The sequence below is a fragment of the Psittacula echo genome (assembly GCF_963264785.1).
Source record: "Psittacula echo genome assembly, chromosome: 5".
Classification (NCBI taxonomy): domain Eukaryota; kingdom Metazoa; phylum Chordata; class Aves; order Psittaciformes; family Psittacidae; genus Psittacula; species Psittacula echo.
The window spans coordinates 10829234-10854152 of NC_137739.1; the positions used below are offsets into that span (position 1 = coordinate 10829234).

Genomic DNA, 24919 nt, shown 5'->3' on the forward strand with positions numbered 1-24919 from the left:
TGTTAAAAAATCAGTGGGTAGCTTTTTCTCTTTTAAAAGTCGTAGGTGATACGGAATAACTTGTGTAACTTTAGAGATGGTGAATTCCATATTTAGTGTATGTTGTATTTATTATTTACTGTTTGGGCTCTGCTGTAGTCTGCTGTTACAAAAGCTGAATTACCTGCCTAGACTGATTCTGATAATTACATACATCCACATGCAGTGGCTTTGAATGAAGCTGAATGTACTATGTTACCTTTTTATGGCTTCATAAAAATAATTAGAAACTTGAACTGCAGTTGGAATTTTTCTGGTATGAGTAATGTTTTTGAGTGGTAAGAAGGAAGTTGTCCTGAGGATTTGTTTTTGTAGATAAATAACCTTTTTCTATGCCATATCCTCGAGCATTAAGTGTCCTTTTACCTTTCCTTATTCATTTTAACAATTAGAAATGCTCTCATTTAAGAAGTATCTCCGTTAAGCTGCTCTCCAGAGCTCTTCCAGTTGGCTCCTTCAGCACTTCACAGGTTTGGGCCGTCACTTTATCAGCAGCTTGAGGCAAGAATCGTTCCTTCCTTCGTGCCTTGTGCGGAGCCAACTGGGTTGCTGTGATAGATCCCGACAGGCAGTGGAGGAGCGTGCCAGCTGGCCCCCGAGGTGCTCATCCCAACTGCTTCTTGGGCTCTGCTGCATGCCGAGGGTGCCAGCTCTCAGCCCACACTCCTCTTCCCCTTCCCTAATGAGAGGGAGCAGAGTCTGATTGCAGACAGGAACTTCTGTCTCGGTGGTTGTAACTGGGAGAACTGGTTTTGATTGCAGTATAACATGAAGACGGCATGGGTTTGCATGGCCTCTGAGTGACTGAGCTCTTAGCAGGGCATACAGCCTTCTTTTTCAGACATTTCTGGTGTTACGTATTTTTTTTTTTAATTTGTAAAAGCTTCCCCTCTCCCCACCTGCTTTAAGGCTAAATATTTATGAATGGAGAGAAATCTTCCCTATGCTTGCCTCCCAAGTAAGTGAAATTTGGATTTCAGATTGTTTTCTCCAAGCCCACCATCCCACTTTCTGACATCCCTTGTGAGCCACCAACCAGTCATCTTCCAGCAAAGGTGGATCATTTCCTGAATTCACCAACAAGTGCTCTGGTGTGTAATGTGCTGCAATTGCTTGTGCAGTCTAAGTGAAGGATTTGAAGTTATATCATTACAGGTAAATGAGATGTACGAAGTGATGGGCTGAGATTAATGCTGGCTCTGGGCTTTCCTTTGTTCCAGAATGGCGTTCTTTCTGGAGGAGGTGATGATTTGCACCAAGCGTCTCCTGGAGGTGATATCTGGCTGGCTGCCTCGACATTTTTTCGGTGCAATCCTGGTTTCTCTCCCAGCTCTTGCAGTTTTTTCACACTTCACCTCTGATTTTGAAACAAATATACATGTAAGTTGTCGAACTCCATTTCATAAGCTGACGTTTTGGATCTAACAAAGCTTGTTGCTTGCCTGCTGTCTCCCTTCACCTCCTTCGTGCTTTACATCTGTTTGATACAGATCCCTTAGAGAGATAGGGTTTTGTGTGTGATGAAATGCCTAGTTTGTTATGTAAATACAGTCACTTGCTTATTTGAAAACTCTCATACAAAAGAGGAGAGGAATGCCTCTGAATGCCTGCCTACGTACATGCTTACATACATGCTTTTATTTTTTCTTAGACCAAACCCTTTCTGCAGGTGGTTGTTTTAGATAATACAAATAGTGTAATCTTGCCATTGTGTTGTTTCTGGGTTTGATTTAGAGTTTGTAGTAGAAGATGCTGTGTATGACTTAAAATTTTGCCTGCACATTAGTGAATTTCAACAATGAGAGCTGTATTAGCAGTGGATGTTTTTTCATCGTGGAGTTAGATTGGAGGAACTTGAAGGAGACATAGCACATAGAAATGATTACTGTGCCGTGCAGGAGCTGCAGGACTGGTTAAAGGAATGCAATAGCTGTCAGTTTAAAAAAATTGAAAGCGATTGGCATATTTAGCCCAGCCAAAGAGAGGTCCACAGGGGATTTGTTGTCTCCTTTAATAAAAACGGTCAGAAGAGGGGAACAAGGGGTTAAATATTAACTAAGGGGAAGAATAGAATGCTTTAAAGGCTAACTGTAGCATAAAATCGATGCTTAAAAACTTTATGAATAAAATGGACTGGAACTGGAGATGAAAGTTTGTTTTTCTGCAAGTTTCTCTTAGGTAGCACAGTGTAACATCCTTCTTTTCCTGGATCTTCGGGGAATTCTGTTTCACAAACATCTTGCTATTTCAGGGCCCTGGGTGTAGGTAATAACCAGACCCTCTTCATTCTTCCTATCACAGCTTATTACAGGGTATTGGGAAGTGTTTGTTCTGTGGGAGCATATGGACCAGACGGTTTTTGATCCTTCCCAGTTTAAGCAGATATTCCATGGTTATCACAGTCACAGAGGAGTGCATTTGATATTCTTTCACATTCCATGTTTAAAATCATTTGCAGCTTTTACCTTTTGTGAATGTCAATTAACCATTTTTAAGCCGTAAAATTTATTTATTTGTTTGTTTATTCAGTTTAATGATGGTCTTTTTCCCTCATGACCACCAGTAAGTTAATTGTAGGAATGTTCTCTTCACACTGAAGGGAGGTGAAAACCTTCAAATCTGTCCGTTGACTCTGATATCATCCCATTCATCACCATCCTTGATCATCTCTCCAAACATTTACAAAAAATGTTGGAAAAACGATTCTTTAGGGTATTCTCGATGCCTGCTCAGATCAGCTGGCCAGTCTGAGTGCTTCAGAGAGCAGCAGTGAGGTGGTGGTGTTCATGACCAAACTGAGAATGAACTTTGCTTTCTTTCCTATTGCAGGTCCCCTTAAGTTGTGGGGCTGTTGGCTTACTCTCCAAGAGGTGTCCCAACTCTTCTTGTGCTCAGTGTTTCAACAATCATGGAGCTCTAGGAAATGAAGTCAATTTATAGAGGGTCAGGTAAGTGTCATATTTTACTATGACATGGTTTTGCAAAGTTTTTTTTATTCATAGCATTTTATACCTTCCCTGGATATAAAATAATTAAGATCAAAATTAACCAAAGCAGCAATGAAAAAAAACTTTCCAAAGCCATGCTTACATAGTAAAACACAGCGCTTCCTGACCCTCTATAGGCTGGCTCCGTGCTGGGACATCACTTGGAGTGAGAACCCATGCTCTGCCAATTTAGGAGACCTGAAATGGGGGGAAAAAAGTAAGTTCAAATTCTGGGGGGTTTATAGACACTTCTGAAATTCTTTTTATCCATTTTTGGGTCATTCAGAAAAACAACAACTGTGATTGTGGTTTAAAAATGGTGAATTATATAAGGGTGTTTTTCCATACACTGTGTCTGCTTCTGAATCACATGCTTATTTGTTATGCTACAGAATTGCTAATCTGCATTCCGTGCACTTCAGCTGTAAAGGAAATTTAAAATGAGAGAAAAAGTGAGAGAATGATCATTTGATACTGTAAACTGCCATATGTAGCTAGAACAGAAATCCATAATATGGTTGTGAAGTTTCTGTTCTAGCTTGGATGGTCATGAATATTCTTGATAAAACCCAAATTTGCACATGAGCTTTAGAGTTTTGACCATTATAAGATTATATCTTGGGAAAATTAAGACATTCTTGGCAATCTATCTGTCCTGCGCTTCCTTTTCTTTATCCAGTGAAGATGTGGCAAGGGAAAAGGTTTTTGAGATGCAGCTTTTGGAACAGAAAATCTAAAATCTCCTTTCAAATTGGCACAAGTGAGTGTGTTACCAAACATTAGTTTGACGATGACTGATCCCAGTCTTTTGTTACCAATACAGATTTTTTTTTTCTTATTTGAATGCACCTGTTGCTGTCAGGTATGATAACAACCTTTAAAAAGTGTTTTTAAAAGCAGGCAGTTAGGTGAAGTTTCTGAGGGTTAATGTGTTCCACATTTTCAATGCAGTGGCATTTTGATGTTTGGTTTAAAATAGACAGGGCCTAACCCCAGCAGCTGAGAGGAGATTACCAAATGTTTACCTTCCTCTTTGTTTTTTTTTTCTTTTTTATTCTTTATTTTTACCTCTTTCCTCTGTTTTGCTTTTCTTGCTCTCTCTTTTGCTTTCCTTTTCCTTTCTCCTTTCCACTTTCTTTTCTTTCCTTCTCTCTTTTCTTTCTTTTTTTGATAAAAAGACGCACTGAACCTTTTGCAAAGGTAAACTGAGGGTATTGAAAGTTACTGAACTAATGGTTGTGTAATGCAGTATTATAAAACTCCATCTACAGAAAATTGTGACAAACTACCTGTGCTAAAAGTTTTCTTGCTCTTTGAAGGGAAGATCTCCATCTTTGGGCGCTGTGTCCTGATGCAGACACTGTGAGGGATTACTTGCCGTGCATATAATACAACCAAAATTGGATCTTTCTCTTTCATATCACACGTTCTTTAATTTACACTGGCATTTATGTGCAGGAGAGCTCCAGTCAGCAGAAGACGCTAACTCGTGCTCTCTCTCTCTGTTGCAGTACACCATGTTTATGTGTTGCGCGATTCTCATCACCATTGTGCAGTACTGTAACTTCTGCCAGCTTAGCTCCTGGATGCGATCTCTGCTGGCAACTGTAGTAGGAGCAGTGCTTCTCATTCTGCTCTACATCTCCTTGTGTCCAGACAGGTGAGCATCACACCTTAGCACTCATAGACTGTGTTTTAGATTAACAACTCTGGTTTTCTCCGCCGGTCAAGTGAGTGTCTAATGCATGGGATTTTAGCATCTGCCATGACTTTCTCCAGCCCCTCAAACTTAGTATTTGGGAAGAGTTCTTCATTTTTTATTTTTATATTTTTAAGGATTTGAGGACAATATCTGAGGAGCACTTTTCCTGTCATCTGTTTTGAAATGACACTCTGTCCTCAACCAGTGTGTTTCCAGGGCACACATTCTTATCAGACCCATAGAATTGCCTTTCACCATTTGTTTGAAAATCTGTTTTATTATAAAGAAATCTCCCATACATTTGGTGGTACCAGAGGGCCCAGTTGTTCCCTCACTTCCCTCTGGATTTATTTTTGCCCTTAGGAAGCATGTATCTTTGTAATACCTCCTTTCTCAAGGAGTTTTCCACTGTTGGAGACAGGTGCTACAATTTAACAGGATTCTAGTACACTGTTTCCTTACTCACTTTCCTGCCTTTTGAGAGGATGCTGCAGGACAGTAACTGGAGAATCAAGTTAATGCAGTTTCTGTGCAATAACCTTAAGGCTTTTAAGTTTTTCCTCTGATTTTCTCCATAGGAGAACTTGTTTGCAGTATTCTCTTTCTACTTTCTTGCCAAAAGATTCAAGGGAGTCCTTCCAAGCCATTCACTTCTATTGTCAGAATTTTATAATCAACTTGCACTTCTCAGTGGCTTAAGGAATATCACAACCTTTGGCTCTCCTACCATAGTGTGGGCTTTGCAAGGATTTTTAATGCTAGATTATTCTAGTTCCTATCCCTTCTTCAAATGCCTGCTCAATCATATGGTGAAACACATGGAAAAACAGCAAACCAAAAAGAGTTTGCATATACATGTTTTGTGTGAATGCTCAGCTTTTAATCCTTCCTTCAGGTATCTTCAGTGGTCTCTTTAAATCTTGATCAGATTTGTATAGAAAAGGGCAGGGAGAATAAAAGTCACCCTTTATTCTCATCTGTGAGTTGGAAGGGGCTGTAAGGGTTAGAGGAAGAAAGTTCTTCCTTGGGAAATAAAATAAGTTGGAAGTAGAGTCAGTTGACAAATGGTTTCCTTGGTCATATTAGACTAAACCTGTGGTTTGAAGAGGAGTGACCATTAATGGGCAAAGTACAGAAATCAGGGACTATATTGTTATTTCATCTTGAAAAAATAAATACTTAAAATAACAGAGCTGTTCAACTGCAGGACTGACAAAATGATATACAGAATTGATCATGAAGAAAAATAGTACAGGTTGAATTAATGAGACCCATAACTTTGGTTTGTTAATAATAACTTTTTTGTTCCTCTCCTATCGTTAGTCTGAATAATGGGTTTTGACACAGTGGTAACTTGAGCTTTGTGAGCATCACAGGCAAATAAATCCATGCTGTAGATTTCTTTACCTTTTCCGAAAGTAACAAGTCCTGTGAGTTGTAATATGTGATTGTGATAGAGAAATTGCAATACAAGTAAACACAAAAGTTGCTTGAACTACGGAATGATTTTCTGTAATGGCATTTTCAAAAATAGGCTCCATATTTGTTTGGGAAGGGGTTGTTGGGTTGGGTTTTTTTTAATCTTTGTATTGTGTGGTCAGATAAGATGAAGCCATGAGTGAGTTTTAGAGTCCTGAAATTGCTTTTTCATGTTGCCAAGGTAAGATCGGATTGTTTAACACTTACTTTTAACAGGCATCAACTTGACTGCGTTATCATCTATTACTCTTTAGGGGTATTTGTATCTCTGTGTGACTAGTAGCTTCTTCCAAGCAAAAAGTGCAGATAAGTCACATTCAAACAAAGTTTGTCTGAAGCTGATCAAGCATGCAATGCAATCACTGGTCATGCAGTCTACGCAATAGGAAAGTTTAAAATGATAACTGGAATTCTGGCAGGGTGCTTTGTTTATTGCTTTAACTTTCCTTCTGAAATCAATGCTTTTTTATTTCAGCTCCATGGAAACTTTTCATCTAGATTTGGCACAGAATTTTAGGTAAGCTTTATATTAAATTACGATCTTTGTGTTTAGGGATAGAAAAATTTCCAGTCAATTCTATGTAGCAAAACTTTGCTGCAGTAATACACGTGGGAATTCAACAAATTGGTTGAGCAAGTGGTGTTTAAGCTCCTTGTGTATGTAATTTCCTTTGCAGGGGACTTGGATATAACCAAAAATCATCAGAGAGCTGATGCTGCAGTCACTGAGTTATATAATGCTGTTTTCTTTCAAAATTTGATTTCTAGGAACTAGAACTATGGAGGAGCTATAAAATACCATCTGTTTTTGTAGTAGTAGCAGTTTTTAAAGCATTATCTGTACATTGTGAGCTATTTATTTTATTTCCTTGGTTGATTTGCACCATCCAGAAGTGTTCTGAGTTGGATGCTATCCACAGCTTGCCAGGTGAGAATTCCCTGTGGTAGAGGAGCTTCAGCTGAAAATGCTGTCTGTGAAGCCAGCTGCCTTCACTGGGATGAGCAGCACTGGTGATGACAGTCTGCGTGCTGTCTGCCCCCCTGAGCTTGCTTAGGCACAATTGCAAGGCATATTTGTAGGAGCAAATGAGATTTTAGCCCTCAGACTTCTAAACAAACACACACCAATCTTTTCTTGGAGTACACATGCTCAAGATTTGCTCTGATTGTTTCAGTGTGGAATTTCTCCTGGTTTTATTGCAAGTTTTCCAGTACCATTTTCAAACTGCTTTTGTTGGTCTCTACTATTAGGAAAGTAGTGTTTGCTAATTACAGATTTGGAGGCAGTGATGGGGCAATGTTGTACTTTATGGAACTAGCAACCCTGTGAATATGTGAGTCAGTAATTAATCTAAACAAATGTGTTTTGAGGCGTGCGTCACTTTTACTGGGAGTATGTATCAAAACAAGTACCTTTTAAAAAATGCCATCTACATGAATGCTGTGGTAGTTTAGAAAACGTGTTTAGAAAAATTTAGAAATGTTTTAGAAAATATTTCTTTAGAAAAGTTATCACAGAAAGGTGATAACTGTGCTTTCACATTGGATATTTATTCACCAGGAAGTCAGCACTTGCTACAGTGTTGGGGGTTTTGGTTGGTTGGTTTTAACATGGGTTTTCCTTTTTGTGTGGCTTTGATTCATGAAAGATAACTTAATTTTTATAACAGAATTCCAGTTCACTAAATCCAGAATGGGAAGTTAAAGCCAAAAGAACAGAGGTGGCTTGGGTTTTTGTGTTTGTGGGGGTTTTTTTGGTTCGGTTTTTTACGTTTTTTGTTTGTTTTTGTTTGGGTTGTTTTTGTTTTGTTTTTTTAACTAAAACATTGAAGAGAATTTGCTGAAAAGGCAATGTACGAAATATTAAAGCATCACTGATTATGTGGTGTACAATGTACAAAATATTAAAGGTGCTCACTGCAGTAATGTTGTAGGATTAGCTTGAGCTTGGATCCTTAGTGGTTTATTATGAGTTTGTGAAATCACCAAACCTTTTGTGCTGCCCAGAATTACAAATGTCTTGCCCAGCACTGACAGCAGCTTAGTCAGCTCCTGTCCAGCTGCTGATCACTAGTAAATGATAAATTCTGCCTTAACTATTTGACAGCCCAGTCTTCTGTTCAGTGACTGTTTGTACATCATCATTTATTAGAAATCTGTCAAAAAAATAGCTATCGAGCATTCTTTGCATGCAAATATTTTTCTTCCATAAATAATCATGTAACTTTCAACTCATGACAAGTAAAGGTAAGAATGGGTAAGAAACGGAACCAAGCAGAAGATGTATTCAGTTCTGTGAAGCCTAATCAATAAGGGACAATTTCAACTTGTTTATATGTAAAATACCACTACTCAAAATGCTTTTTCTCCTTCATTAGCATAATTACCTTTATCACTTCACACACAAATACAGCCATTACAGTGAAGGGGTTGCCCAGGGAAGTTGTGAATGCTCCATCCCTGGTGGTGTTCAAGGCCAGGTTGGACAGAGCCTTGGGTGACATGGTTTAGTGGGAGGTGTCCCTGCCCATGGCGGGGGGGTTGGAACTAGATGATCTTAAGGTCCTTTCCAACCCTAACTATTCTATGATTCTATTATTCTATGTTGCTGCAAACAGGCGTGGAGCATGCTCTGCCTACCGTACAAATCCTAGCTTGCCAGCTAAAGGCCAAATAAGGCAGTGACCAAAATATCTCTCTCATCAAACACTTCTAAACTTCTGACTTTTTATTATGAGATGTACTAGATTTGTATTTTGTCTGTCACTCCTTCAGTTGGGGGAAAAATGCATGTCTATAGTGCACAAGTTAATACTTCACAGCACTGGCTATTGTGTGTGTCAGCAGCGGTTTTGTCAGGTTAATTGGCCACTGTCTCTGTTGTAAAGCAGGAATTGTACCAGTTCGGTATGATCTTTGTTAACAGTCCAGGCTCCACTGAACCGAACCAGCTCAAATTTGTAAATTAACACAATCCTTCAAAGTGTTGGGAGTTAAAGAGAGAAATAAGAGTTAGTCCTATTCAATTTCTACCATTAATTTGCAACAGAATTTGGCTTCTCTTTTCAGGGATCTTTTAAGTGCATTATTGTTTACCACAGTTCTAGTGTTGTGTGCAAACATAATTTCCCCTTTCTCCTGGTGATGGAATAATACAAAGTTGAAACTCCCTTATCTTAATAAACTGTTTTGCTGTTGCTTTCTTACTGAAATAAATAAGGTTCCTTGCTCACTTCAGTCAGCATACAAGTTTCTTCTGTGTTCCAAGAGGGCCAAACAGACTTACTTGTTTTGCATGCCTTTAATGAGGTTATTCCCTCTTCTTGATCAAGAATTGAGATAATAATTAATATTGTGTGGGAAGAAAGATGCTAGTAGTGGTAACGAAGTCTTAGCATAAAGTTCAACTGTGGACTGTCCACACTGTGCTCAGTAAATCAAAATGTGGAATTTGCCTTATTTTTCAAACCAGCAAGCTCTTTAGTCCCAAAGTGATACAACCATAAGCTTTGTCTTTTAAGCAGGAAATATTTCTTGTTCACATTAATTTCTTAGAGCAGGTAGAGCGTATCGTTTTCTAGTTTGTGACCACTCAAGGAGGAGCATTGATAGGCCACTTGAGGTGGGTATTTTTATAGCCATCCATTACATGTTCCTCATCAAAAGTAGCACTTTGATTTCCCTTTTTCACACTGTTCCACCATAGCCTTACTCTTCAAGATTTAGCAAGCATGCATCCTCTTTAAATACAGCAAGATATCCAAATCCAAACATAGGTTACTGGCTCAGAAGCAGAATAGCTTTCCAAAAATCTTTGTAAGTGGAAAGCCATTATCTTTGTGATTTGTCATCAAGCCAAAGGAGATTCTATCTCCGGAGCTCTCACTTGTTCCATATTCAACACACAGCCTGGATGAAGATGCCAAGTTAATAGTTAGGTGTCTGTGCCAGGAAGCACTTCACCAGTTTGACTTAAAGGAACATTGTAGGCTTAAGATTTCAATTTGCATGATTTTTAAAATCCGTTTTCTGCTGCAGCACCTCATAAAAAAGTAGATCTTAGAAAGACTTGGGGGTGTGTGATCCTTTCTGTTACAGGTGTTGGGGCGGGGTGTTCTTTTTCCTTCATTTCATCCTGAAAGGTAGCCTCAGGTCACCTTTGCTAACTGACTGTGTAAGATGATTTATAGTCCTGTAGGTCTTGAAACCTGGTTGCTGCAACATCCAGAAATTCGATTTCAAAATGAGTAAGATGGAATTGCTCTCTCCTTCAGGCTGGCATCTCGTGGCTTTTTGTCCTAATGCTTGTAGCAGTCCCACTGTGATCAGAAATGCCTGCTCTGGAAAAGATACTGCACCTTCCTTTTTGAGATACTAACCCATTACCTTATTAATGAAATCAGGTCAGCTTACAAGTGAGGCACTCGATTCACATGCAGATCTCTAAGGTTGTACACCCACGTGGGAAATAAGGTCAGGTCAACACTGAAAGAGATGATTGAGTGCTTGCAGATGCCAGTACTTCAGGAGTGGTGAATGAGAGGCAGCAGTTTCTTCTTAAAAGGCAGATCTTGTGTTCAACACAAGCCACTTTTTGTAACAGAATTGGTGATGCTTGCCTAATTCATTTAAGAGGAATTCAAGTACTTTGAGGAACATTTTGTATAACAAACTGTAAATAAAAAGCTTTTAATGACTTAAATAAATCCCTGTGGCAGGGATGTTTGATGTTAGAGCAGATTATCTGGATCAAACTCATACTCTCAAAGGGGTAACATGTCCTTGCTCAGATCCTCTAGCAGATCTCATCTCACAAGATACAGGAAATAATGAACTGTTCTGAAAAGAACCTGAATCATGCTCCTCAACCAAGATGCATTTCTCACCTTCTCCAGCCTTACTTATTTTCTACGATCTCTTATCCTCTCCTCATTGTGTTTTATAAGCCCATCGAATGGGAGGATACTTTGCCACCTGCAAAATAGGTAGCAAAGATTGTATTTCAGGAATTGTTATGTGTTACATTCTAGTCACTAACTTAGCCTTTGTCTTAGTCTCTGACTTGTCTTTCTAGGGAGAAAATCAATAGGTTCATGGCAGAGATTCGGTTGAGAAAAGTAGTTGTCAGGGAGAAAAGAAGAAAAGGAAGGAGTCTTAGTATAGCAACGCACCAGCAATTATGGGAACCTGATTGTAGGGACCTACTTGGTGAGTTAGGAGTAATCTCCTCCTTTCATTCTTCCCTTGTGTTTTTTTAATAGCAAGCCAATAAAATTAATCTCCTGGGAGAAGTATATTCATGGTTGAAAGTATATTTATGTGTATTTATGGAAGTATATTGAAAGTATATTTATGGTTGAAAACAAAAGGGGTAATTTCCAAGAAAATATGCGGTCTTCTCTTTAATCTGAAATTCAACCTGTAAGCTCTCTGGTGTAAATGTTTTACTTATGGGAAACTTTTTCTCCTACAGGATTACTTTGATAAAAGCTAACGAATATAAATGAAGACCATAGCACCTACAGATGTTTTCAGAGACTGTGCACATACATCTGTTTCACAACTCTGCTATGGTTTTGCTTCATCGTGCTTGTTTTTTGTCAATCAAATATTGGAGAATGAACATTCAGAAAAAGAAACTGAGCCCATAATATAGCTCCGTTGCTTAAGTGTCTGCTTCCATTTCAGAAATGGAAACGTCCCACGTGGGCATAAAGAAACAAATTGAACTTAGAAATGCTTTCATATGTTACAGAAACAAATTTAGTTGTCTTCAGCTGCTGCTACAGTTGTGCTTTGAGTTTTAATCTCTTCTGCTAACATACCTTCATAAGAGAAATCCACACAGACACTGAGAGATGGGTTGTCTTTCTGTGTGTCAAGAAGAAAGTTTGATGTAATGCCTTCCCTTATCAAACCATCTCTTTAACGTGAAGAATTTCAGCATGTGTCTGCTCATATCAAATCTTGAGCATTGGCATAATTTTATAGAAAACTTGCAGTGAAGTGACTCCAGGAATCACTTCATGCCAGTCTGTCTGGGTTCAGACTTAGCTTCTAGGATCACATAGGTGATGTCTCCTCAGATGAAATTTGTGACTGCATCTCTTCAGAAAGTTGAGTCGTAGACTGCAGATGTCTCCTTGCTAAGGGTGGTTTGGCACTGGAAGCACACTCCATCAGTGCTTCATGATCTCAACAGGCAGTTGACGAACTGTTGGAAGGATTTGAAAGCCTGTTCTTGAGCGGTGTGAGACATGGGGGGGTTAATTTTTTTTTAATTTTGGCACTTTGAGAAACTTTCTGTCTCCACCATAAAAAGCTTCAGTGGTTATAATGTACAAAAGGTGTCAACCCAGAGCTCCATATTCTTCACTTTCATGCAGTTATCCATGAAGGGTTTTGTACAGGGTTATCTACTTCCCAAACCTTCGTATGTTAACATTAAAGGCATGCTGCAAAGGTCTTTGATGAGGAAACAAGGGAAAGGCACTAGGAATATAAAGCAGATGTTTCTGAATATTGGAAGCAATACAAAGAAAGATAAATTCCACAAAATTTATGGACACCCCTCATATAAAATATACATGTGCGCACTTATCACTCATAACTCATACAGAGGCATTTTTAAATGCGTATTTACTTGTAGTGCTTTTAGTTGTATATTTAGATATAATGATAACTGTTTCCTTGGTGACTGCTGCGCAGGCCAGGCAATTTCTGTGTTGCTGAACCTGATGATAACCTTTTAAGGAAGTACTCAACGAGTTTAACAATGAAATTAATTCTTTAGCATGCTTAACAGCAGATAAAGTTATCAAAGCATACTTTATAACTTAGTATGGAATATACACTGCCTATACTTCTTTTTCTAGCAAAGAATTCCTTTGCTAGATAGGATGCGGAGCAGAAATGGCAATGCCCTAACTCTGCATTTTTAAACACACCTTTCATGTTCTTCTGCTTCCAGCTCCAGAAAGAATCCATGCAACAGTTCGGTGCCTAATGACATGAAGAGGCCAGCAGACCTGATTGGCCAAGAAGTGGTTTTGGTTTCCTTCCTTCTGCTCCTCCTGGTCTGGTTTCTGAATCGAGAGTTTGAAGTCAGTTACCGTCTCCACTACCACGGAGATGTGGAGGCCGACCTTCATCGCACCAAAATTCAGAGCATGAGGGATCAAGCAGACTGGTTGCTGAGGAATATTATTCCATACCACGTGGCTGAGCAGTTGAAGGTTTCCCAGAGCTATTCCAAAAACCATGACAGTGGCGGAGTAATCTTTGCAAGTATTGTGAACTTCAGCGAGTTCTATGAAGAGAACTACGAAGGAGGTAAAGAGTGCTACAGAGTCTTGAATGAATTGATTGGGGATTTTGATGAGCTGCTGAGCAAACCACATTACAGCAGCATTGAGAAAATCAAAACAATTGGGGCAACCTATATGGCCGCTTCAGGACTGAACACCTCTCAGTGTCAGGACAACAACCATCCCCACGGACATTTGCAGACCCTTTTTGAATTTGCCAAAGAAATGATGCGAGTGGTGGATGACTTCAACAACAACATGCTGTGGTTTAATTTTAAACTTCGGATTGGCTTTAACCACGGCCCCCTCACTGCTGGGGTCATTGGCACCACCAAGTTGTTGTATGACATTTGGGGTGACACTGTGAACATTGCTAGCAGAATGGACACCACTGGCATCGAGTGTCGTATACAGGTGAGTGAGGAGAGCTACCGCATCCTAAACAAGATGGGGTATGACTTTGACTATCGGGGGACAGTCAATGTGAAGGGGAAAGGTCAGATGAAGACCTACCTTTACCCAAAATGCATGGACAATGGGATTGTGCCACATCACCAGTTGTCTATATCTCCAGACATTCGGGTTCAAGTGGATGGCAGCATCGGGCGATCTCCAACGGATGAGATTGCCAACCTGGTGCCTTCTGTACAGAATTCTGATAAGGTAGCCCATGGCACAGATAACTCAGAAACCAAGGACATCCTTCCTTCCTCCAAGAAGCTCCAGAAAGACGCGGTGAAAGCAGAGGAGAGGTGCAGGTTTGGCAAAGCCGCGGAGAAGACTGACTATGAGGAAGCGGGAACTGAGGAGGTCAATGAACTGACAAAGCTAAATATCTCTAAGAGTGTATGATGCACTGTCAGAGTTGCATGAAGTGCTCTGTCAATAGAAACACAAAGACATTTGCAATTGGCAGTTTTCTTTTTCAAGAAAGATCTTCTGAACACCTGGGTTGTACGTTTGTTTTTCATTTCAGCACCTGGTGCTGTGTGGATCACAGCTTTTCAGGGCTTGTTTTCATCCATTTCTCTCCTCCATGCCCCAGATCACATCTCAAGCTCCCCAGCTCCCTGTGCAACCATCTTACAGCTGAGTAGAGGATATTAAGTGCCTTCAGATATACTCCATTGGACTCCCTGTCAAGGTACAGAGGCCCCAAGTGAAATCATAGCTTTGGGTATTTATCTAATTTTAGAGAAAAGAAAAGCTGTGGTTATATCATTTTTATTGTTGTTTCTCACAAAACACTTTTTTTGGCTAATGCAACTCCTTGGGTTTTTTATATCTCTCTGAACAATGTTTTACTGTTATCAGACCTTTTGTATGTAGACACAGACAAATGTGCATGTATCTACCATATGAGACTGACATAAAGTGCCAGTAACATACCAGAAAAGAATGTCTTGGAGAGGGGGTGACACAATTTGACTTTGTGTTGGGCTGGAGGAGGAGTTCTGGAGTGGCTCAACATCTAGTTAGAGTAGGCTAAAAAACTGCTGTAGTTTTTCTTCTCCTTTACCAATGCTTTCTTCAACCTTAATGTGCCATTGTGTGCTTTGGATACACTTCTTTTCCATATAGCCAATGAGTTACTGATATGTGGGAATGGAATAAAGGTTTGGACATCACCAGCTCTGAGGACAGGTTTCCAGAAGCAGATGAGTGACCACATGAGTATTACAATTCATGTCTTAATGAGTCTAACGCAGTTTCGTGTTAGTCAGTTAGCTGGCTGAATTTGCAAAGGTCGGTGAAGTTGGTGTCTCTAAGCTGGTCTGATTTGAGAGAGAGAGAGAGAAAAGTGAAATGAATGTTTGGGGAATGCCTTTATTTATTTATTTATTTTATTCCTGTTTGGGTTTTTTGTTTTGTTTAGTTTTGTTTGGGGGTTTTTGTGTGCATGTGTGTGGACGGGATCAGGAGAGATGAATTGGTAATGGGTTTAATAAGAGTAATAAGATGGTGTTTCAGCCTCTTTGAACTACCAACCACACTGTGAGGATGTTACCTAGGCAATATTTGTTTCAAAGCTGGTGAAACTTCCAAAGCCACCAAATGCATTTGAGTATCCCAGCTTCCCTCTGTACTGAATCAATGGTGCTGCGCAATATTTTTCAGGATTTCCCCCCCTACACTGTGTTTTTGCAGCAGGGAATGGAACAGCATGCTCCCTGTGTGTCACTGAAAACAGGAAGAGGGAAAAGAGTCCTTTCTAGTGAGCTGAGAAGCACAATGTAATTTCCCAGTCCTGCAGATGACTCTGTGCAGGTCCCTGGGACTGAAGACCTGCGGGAGCACAGGAACCTGCTTGCACGGAGGGACCTGCAGGACAGGGGCATTAGACTATACCAGTTTGCCCTCTGCATGCTTCCATCACCTCCTTTGCTTACATTTGATGCCCCTCTTTGGGTAATGTTAATTATACAACTATTCCACTTCAGCCAACTCCTTGTGACACCAAATAAAATGAAAGAGTTTTTATGCCCAAAGTAAGTTCATTAGTTTTGGAGGAGCTGGTGAAATGCAATGCTGTGCTGTCTGCAGATTGGTGTGGGGTTTAATTCTTTATTTCCATCTGAACTAAATTCAGAATATATTGATACTCCGTGTTATTCCCTATGTGATTTTTGGAGTTTGAATAATAAATATATACATTGTGAAGTTCCTATTCAGCTATTTGAGATCCATCTACACTCCACAGTTAGCATGGAGCCCTTGAAGCCTGTGTCAAATGTAAATCTGAGATTTCTGGGTCAGACTCTGCACACTGTTCTCACAAAAGCTGCTGTTTATGCATGTCTAAATTGTGCTTGTTAGAAAAGCTATTTAAAATTAACCTGACTTGCTCAGTCTGCCAGTATACAAAACAAGCAGGAGATACTCCTTCCCATACCCTTTGCCACAGATGCTGTAGCCTGTTTGGGGGCTCTTCCTGATGAGCAACAATATAAGATTTTTATTAGTGCACAGGTTTACAGCAGCCTTCCTTCTCTGTAGATTGAAACTAGCCCCCTTCCACCCCCATCCCCATAGTGGGTTGCACTTCCAACTTTCAGGTAGTATAATTCTGCAAATACCTCTTGCATCTGAAGAATGTATTCTTGAAACCATTTTTAGGGTTCTTGTTTGAGTTACATCTGTGTCAGTATTCCTTTTCTTACAGTAGAGGAGTTAGCGTGGTCCAGAATTGTTTACATGCCTTCTAGTGTTACAGTAGTGTCTTAAAGTAATTCAAACCTTTCTCCCTTTGACTTCTTTATCCTAGTTTTATAGATGACTCTACCTAGCATCGATCCGCTGTTTGCAGTGGCAAAGTCCAGTTGAGATGTGCCAGCTTCTCGTGTGAGACACTGCACAATAACTAAACCTCCATCAGCAACAGCCCTGCATCCAGTGAGAGGCTTGCATGCTGTGATTAAACCTGAAGGGAGAAGGTGCTGGAGTAGGGCCCTGCACCCAGAGCACCTTCCTTCTCCTTAATGAAGCAATGCACTGCAGAATGCAAAGCCTCATCCTCCAGCCTATAGAGCAAATATCGCTCCTGTGCTGTTGTGGTATGGTGCTGCGGGAGGATTGTTGGGTTTATGGTAATTGGAATACCAGGAAAAAAAAATAGCAGGGCTTCTTTTTTGATGGCACTGAGCAAATAAATTGACTGAGGACAGGAGTATTAGTGGACTATGAAATTAAGGGCTGTTGTCTGCTCTGGGAACTGCCAGCCGCGTTATTCTGCCTTAACTCTGAAGCTGGGGAAAAAGTCAGAAAAAGCTGAGTAACTGGTGGTTCCCCTCTTTGCTTACTGCCACCAGGAGAGCAGCAAGTGTTCAGCACCTGAGACTGCAGGTGTTCTTCCAGAGGTTTGAAATCTTCCCTTTAATGCAGCATAGTAAGTAAATCAAGAAGCTCACACCTTATGGTTTGGTGGATAGTGAGATCTTCCCAGGCACAAGGAACAAGGAGATACCTATTTTCTGTCGTGAAACAGTGGGAGGTAAACCTTTCCACCTTCCCTTTACACCTTTGAAGAGGCGTCCCAATACTCGTCATTAAAATTGCCTCCAGAATCAGTTTTGCCTTGTGCAGTACTGCATTCCTCTCTGCAGCCGTGACACGTGTGTGCTTGTGGGAGGCCGTGAGCAAAATTCATGTCATTAAAATCTCTTCTGTGCTTGTTAGGTTAGTGCCAGCACAGTTCAAACACCATGTAAGGGTTGAGGAGTTGGCCAGGCACCTGGAAGTGTATTCTGCAGGAACAGTCAGCGCATGGCTGCCCTTCCTGTTCACAGGGTGGTTTAATGGTGATGATTCTAAACTTATCCAGAGAAAGGGGGTCAGGAAGATTGCTGGATATTTGCTAGCCCCATGTTGCCTCCTGCCACAGCTCACTTGTGGAGCTGCTCTAGAGCGTAATGAGGAATATGCTGAATGTTTTCCTCAGTGTGGTCTTAATCTGCTGCTAACACACAGAGCTACTTGTTTTTCTCACAGCTACTTCTGTGAAACAGATTTCTCATTCAAAAAAACAAGTAAATGGCATTCCCCTCGATTTACTTCTGGCATTTATGATCTTGAGAAGAACAGATTTGCCTGTTACTTCCCAAGGTTTGCGGCCGTTCCCCTTTCCTGGAGGTAACGCGAGTGCTGGCACTGCTGCTGCTGCTGTGTCCTAATGCAGAGCGCCAGAGGATTTCGATGTGACAAAAGGAGGTGGGGAGAGGGTGGACTCCCAAAGGGCTTCACCAAAACATAAGTGTTGGAATACTCTTACTTCAGGGCTAGAACACAGAAAGGAGGTGCCCAGAGCAAAAATGAAAGGAGCTATAAACCAAACACTGTACCCATACCAGCTTTTAGCTAAAGGAGAGTTTATTCTTCACTGAAGACCCAAGATTTATGGCATCTAGAATTTTGAAACTGCTCCTCTAACCTGTTCCTAAGACTGTAATTCTGAATGCAACAAAAATGTTCCAAGGGAGCAATTGTTAACTCCATGTTGTTGCTTTGCAACACCATGAGAGGCTGCCAGCGCCTGAGGTTGGATATAATGTGATCAGCTCTTTACAAAGCAATCAACTTTATGCCATCAGCTGGGCAGCTTGGGCCAGGGAGTGTGTGCCAAATTTAGAGACTCTGTTTGTTTTCTCCCTTCTTCCCTGCTGTGGTCTCGTTTGCTCAGTCTAGATGGGGTGCTCCAGTGGTTCTTGCCTACCTGCTGCTCACCTTTGCTAAATTGTGTCTTCTATGTTGCACAGCAGCGTTTCAACTCTGCTGCTGGCACGTCAGGGCGTCAGATGCTGCTTTTGCTGTTGTTTGCCTGTTTCCTAATACAATTGGGAAAAGCACGCTCGCTTTGATGCCTTTTGTCCATTTGCTTGGTCACAGTTCTCCTTGTGTTTGTTAAGTCATTTGTTCTCCTTGTGTTGTTAAGCTGCTTGGCAGAAGATGCAGAAGAGCAGCAGGCATCTACCAGTAGTTAAGCTTAAGAATTCTGTGAAAAATTTCATTTTTCATCACACCAGAAGTGGAAAAGAAGTTTTATTACCCTGAGTTTTAGCAAATGTTTTTAGCAGAAGAGGAGAAGGAATAAACTCCAGTGTTTGCTGTCAGTGTTGTGATTTGCCAAAGCAGCATTCCTTTAAGTCCTGCTTTGGTTAAATATTACAGAACTGCTACAAATGCAGTAGTTATTGATGTGACTATCCCAGTTACTGAAAATGTCACAGGGATGGTTTGACTGTAAATACAGAATGATATTCATGTGGGGAGAGAGACGGTCGAGGTGGAGGTGCAGGGATCCCCCAGTGCTGCGGTGCTTACATCTCGATGCCCAGGCAGCTGTGAAAACCCAGTGGGGGTCTCTGAGTAACCCTGAAATTTGGCAAGCTGCATGTGGGACATCGGTTTGGGCAGGCAAGTCATCTGTTCCTATGGGGTTTTCCCTTTTGAGTTCTCTATACAGGCTGTTTCAGTCCTTGTTTTGATTTGTAAGAGAGCAACATTGAAGGGAAGAACTTGAATTACTGCTTGCTGTTGCTGAGCCTGGTCGCCACTGGTGGTGGTGGTATGATTGTGTGAAGCCCTGTCAAGAAGCTGGGCCTCTTTCTGCTAAATCATATCCAAAATGTAAAGGAAACTGGAGAGGTGGAAGACAAGGGTCAGCAGCAATGCAGGAGGAGGGCTGTCAGGTGCAGTGTGATGGTGAATACTTCTGGAAAGACGCTGCCAGCTTCTCCCCTCTTGGTCTTCCCATGGTTTGTTCTGTTCTCTCCCTTTTGTCTGGCTCACTGCAACAGTGCGTATTTTAATATTCAGAAATTGCAGTGTTCACTGACTCTGAAGAGCTGCAGAGAAAACTGGGGCTGGGAACAGTTACTAAGATTTTAAGTTTCAGCTCTAACCAGTGGTGCCCTGACCAGTTTGTCATTGGCGAGGAGCAGCAGTGTGCATGTCCCCGCTTTGAGCATTGATCAACTCATCAATTTGATATTTATCAATTAGCATCTTAATTAGCATCATCAACTAGCATTTTAACTCATCCTTTGGATGAGTTAAAAAACCCCAGTAACTTTCTCAAGTTTTTCCTTCTTTTCCTCCCTCAGTCACTCATGTCTTCACTTGTTTCTAGCTTCATGCACTGGCTAAATATTAGCTTGCAGTTGAAAGATAGTTTGTATTGATTCATTGTTGAAGGATTTAAGCTCAGGGCAGTGAAGAATGCAGCATATGGTACATCTGCAGGTGTGCCCTGAGGGAAGACGCCTCTTTAGCAACTTTGAAACTTTGCCTTTGTTTGAGTGAGACCAGAGCTTTGTTTATCATTTACTTCTGATATCAGCTGTATAACTCCATCTTGCTGTTGCTCTTAGAAATTGCCGGGGGGGGCTGCAGTATTGTAGAATCATAGAATAGTTAGGGTTGGAAACGAGCTTAAGATCATCCAGTTCCAACCCCCCTGCCATGGCTAGGGATGCCTCACACTAGACCATGTCACCAAGACCCTGTCCAACCTGGCTTTGGACGCACTGGTCTGCTCCATGTTACTCCATGAACCAGGATTTGCCCACCATGCAGGTACCAGCACAGTCCCACCGGCACCGTCTAATGTTTCTCTTCACGTGGAGTAGTTCCAGAGTGCAGTTCTGGAGTTGCCAGAGTAACCCTCTCCCATTTAATTTCTTCTAGTTTTTGGAGATCATGTTAAGAGAGAAAGAGCGAGATGCTGAGACAGGGACTTGCTATACCCTACTGCAAGTACAGCTTTAAACTTCCAAAGTAATAAACTCTTTAAAGCCAAGAGCCTTAACAACCCCAAACATCTGCTGAGAGACAAAACGCAGTTTTGATCTTGTGCTGAGAATCTGCTCAATGGCGGGTGTCTCCTCTGTCCGAGGAGGCGATGGCAGTATCCAAAGATGATAAGGACCTTGGCCCCCCTCACCGAATTACCCAGGAGCAGGTAGAGAGGCTCCTCCTTTGCTCTCAGGATAGTCACCTCTCTCTCCCAGGGCTGGCGTGGTGGCTTTTTATATTGCATTTCTCGGGAAAGCTCCTTCTTTCCATGAAACAGTATTTTTAACTTGGCATAAAACGACTTCTTTGCTGGCAGCAGGGGCTGAATTCCTCTTTTCCCACCCCCAGGCACTTTCAGTCCTGTGGCATTGAGATGGAGAAAGCAGGGATGGAGATGATGGGAAAGCTGGGTGAGTTGGGAAGGAGCTGGCAGCTGAGGAGCTGCCATGTCAGCCCCACGGCAGTGCCGGGCAGCAAAGGGATTCGAGTCCCACTGAGCTGGTGAGGTGGACGAGGTCTGGGAGCTTTGCTTCAGGAGCAGCATCCTGCTGCCCTGCTCAGCTGAGCCACTTCCCGGTCAGCCTGGTGGCAGTCGGATGCCTTTGTCAATGCGTCTTCCCTCCCAGTCTCTTGGTTGTGTTTTGTATTTCCACATCAGCAAATCTCAGCTGGTTATTAAAACTGCACTAGTCATCGCGCATGTCTAACCATGGCTGGGCCACATGGATGGTTTGGCTCAGGTCTGGGTCTGTTCCGCTGTGGTTTATACAGCATCACACCAACACCTGACCCTATGTGAGCAGTCACTGTATGTCAAGCTGCAGTACCCAGTCACCTGTAAGAAACTCTCCCGGAAGCAAGAAACTCAATCCAGGGTTGGCTTTGGTTCTCTAGAGGCTGTCAGCTGGGCAGCAGCATGGGGCCGGAACTCCCAACCTTGCTTTCAAAGCTGCCTCACCAGTATCAGCCAAAGCTTCAGCACTGGCCGGCCTTGCATAAGCACATGGAGATGGTGTAGAAAGTGTTAACTGAGAACATGATTGAAGTGCTACTGAATTATGAATTGAAACATTAATTGAGAGCAGTTTCCAGTTAAAAGGACAAAAAGGCAAATTAAACCATTTTGAAGTCTCCGGGTTAGCTGGAGGTGTTCTCCTCTCTGTTTTCCTCCTCTCCTGCCCCAGTGAAGCCCGTGTCCCCTTGCCTTGTCCCATCCCCACCTGTGAAAGGAGAGACCCGCTCTGTTTACACGCACCGCTGGGGGACGCGGCAGCTTCTGCCAGGGCTTTGCTGGGGACGTGGCTTCCTCGCAGCGACTTCCCTGTAAATACTCTGCCTCTGCTTCATTGACAGAACCGAAATGGGAAAAAGTTGTATCTGTGAAATACTAAGCTATAAATGTACATAGATAACTGCGTATTATCTCCGACTCCTTACTACAGCTCTGTAATCAATTGTATATTAAACTGCTTTACTGTATGGCAGATCATTTCACGCTATCGTAGCTGTAGAAAAGCTGAGAACGTAATTCACAATACACTATGTCAACCTGAAATTGGTTCGCTTTCTTATTTTTGCTCCAGCACTTCAAACGCAGCCCTGGGCCGTTTGCATGGTCAAAGAAGAGTTGTTGGAAGAGAAGTTTTTCTCAGGCCTTTGCTTTGGATCTGGCTTTTTCCAATGTTTCTTTGACAAACGATGAAACCACGGAGTTAAATTATGATCAGGTGCATATTTAGAAGGCATTTCAAACACGAAAGGAGTTTGCCACATAGACTTGCTGCACTTTGATGTGTTGATTGGCAGCAAATGACCTTCGTGTTCCCAATGCTGGTCGGGAATCCTGCCTAAATTAGGGAAAAGCTGACTCCTCCCTAAGTTTTCCTCATTTTAATACTGTTCTGAAGTGCTGGGAAGGGGCTGGGCCACAGCCCGGCCGGCAGCTGCTTTGCAGCCATCATATGGTCGCTGCTGGCCATGGCGGGAGGTCTCTGCAGGAGCTTTTCCATGTGGGGACCTTGCATTGACCAGAATTGGGGATGAGTTTTTAAACAATTGTTTTTCTCTTTAGCGGAGAGCACTGATGGTTGGTTCTGGAATAGCAGTGCCTTGCTTGGGTTCTCTCAATCCACTTGGAAAGTGGGGGTGAGGCATTGCTGTTCTGGAGTATGAGCCCACAGGACAAGAAATGACTGACCAGGGGCAGCTGTCCAAGAAGAGGAGCCGTTACACTTCCAAAATCAGGATCTGTCCATGCAGAAGAGCTGAAGGTGTTGGACTGCTGCAGGCGGCTCAGCAGTCTGTCTGCCTCCCACACACCCCTGCCTCCCTCGGGGTCTCTCTTAAGCATCCTGCTGTGTGTTCATTGGCCTTCATGGAGGCAGGGGAGAAATAGCCTAGTGAAGCCCTGAGCCCTTCAAAGGCAGGATTTGACCTGGAGTTTGTGGTTCCCTCGAGATCTGCACCCAGCACTCCACTCCCTCTCCCCACTGAGACCAGTGACCTGCTGCTGGAGGTGGCTGCTGCCACCTCCTGCAGCTCCAGCCCTTCTCATCGTGTGTGCTGGTGATGGGGCTGTGCAGCAGGATGCTCATGTGCAGGTGTCCAAGCTTCCCCTTCCCTCGTTTCCCCCGCAGCTGCAGCAGACCAAGAGCTTTGTCCTCCTGGAATCACGGAGCTGTGGAGTCTGGTTTCTCTGGGGGTGCCAGTTTATTGTTTTCCCTCATATTTTAAATAGGTTTGGGGTTTTCCACCACCATGGTAAGTACCGGAGCATGTGTGTAACACGTGTGTGGTGCAGTTTTCTCTGCAGCAAGCGGTTGCACTGTGTTCCTTGATGCCAACCCCCATTTTCAATGCCCATAGGTGTGTGTAAGCCATGCTCGAGTGTTCCTGGGTGTTCGCCTTTGGTTGTAGGCAAAAATTGTTCCGATGTTACCCAGCCGGGTTCCTGTTGTAGATTGTGGTGATTGTCAACTGCCAAGGGATATTTTTTAATAAATCTGATCAAAGCATTTCAAATAAAATCAGTCTGCCCATTTTCCTTTGCAGATGTGCGTTGACTCCTCCCCAGGTACCCCACATTACAGTTTCTGTGCTTTGGTTCATAGCCACAACAAACCCTGTACACCAACTGAGTATATGATGTATATATATAGATAGATAGATAGATAGATAGATATATGTATACTGAGAGGTGCACCCTGTAGTTGTTTAGTTTACATGAGGACTTTGGGTACAAGAAAAGCCCAAAGGTCTTTCAGGGACACATTTCACAGTGGTGCCCAAAAGGCCAAGCTGTGTTTGGCTGTAGGCAGCCTCAGCACAACCATTGTCCTCGGTGAGGGGTGCGAGGGCCAGCCTAGAGGCCATTGCTCCTCTCCCATCTGCAGGTGCTGCCGGGACCCAGCTCCTCAGTCATGCTGTGGCAGCTCTGCAGGAGTTTCTCCTTGGTTCCTTCCTTCTTTGTGCTTCAAGATCCTCCCGGGTGCCCAGAGGTAAGTATTGACTTCCCTGGTGGGTTATTAGTGAGGTGAGGGGGTCCCCAGCAGGCAGGGGTTGGTGGGTGGCTGGAAACTGCCTGCTCCTGGTTACTAGAGATGGGTTTTCAACTTGAAGTGAGAACCTGCTTGAACCTGGCCTGGGCTCAGCGACACTGGGAGTAGGAGGTGGGCCTGGAGCAGATCTGCTGACTCCTGACCGGGGTTCCCTGGGTATCCCTGGGGGTTCTCTGTTGTACTGGGGCTGCTCCAGCTCCCTCTGGGTCTCAGCCATGCAGCCCAGCCTGAGGCAGACACTATCCCTGCTTGTGGGTGCTCTGCTGCACCATTACTGGGGCTTCACCAAAGGACCTGGGAGATGTTGCTGACCATGGACCTGCTTTAGGTGCAGCCAGTGGCTGGATCAGTGAGGGACCTCGAGCCTGGCTCCCTGCACCAGTGACCAGCTTTTGGTTTTGCACCATGCAGCTTTTCCTCCATCTCTGGGGTCAAACCTTTCTTTGCGGTAATGATTTTCCCCCTGCTTTCCCTGCTTTCCTAACGTTTCAGTGCAGCCAAAGCCCATAAGCAGTTTTTATTCATCAGAGGAGTGCCCGTTGTTGGCACTGTGCGATG

General features: G+C 42.6%; 1 protein-coding gene across 4 annotated transcripts in view; it reads left to right on the plus strand.

The window, feature by feature from the left end:
* ADCY9 (adenylate cyclase 9) overlaps positions 1-22288 on the plus strand; it is a 93346-nt gene extending 71058 nt beyond the window's left edge. For all 4 annotated transcript variants that reach the window (XM_080617733.1, XM_080617734.1, XM_080617735.1 and 1 more), the window contains 4 exons: positions 1260-1419; positions 4538-4686; positions 6683-6724; positions 13178-22288. In XM_080617733.1, coding sequence (XP_080473859.1) covers positions 1260-1419; positions 4538-4686; positions 6683-6724; positions 13178-14366 — 1540 coding nt within the window. In that variant the 3' untranslated portion in view covers positions 14367-22288. The remainder of the gene's footprint in view (positions 1-1259; positions 1420-4537; positions 4687-6682; positions 6725-13177) is intronic.
* Positions 22289-24919: the final 2631 nt, after the last annotated feature.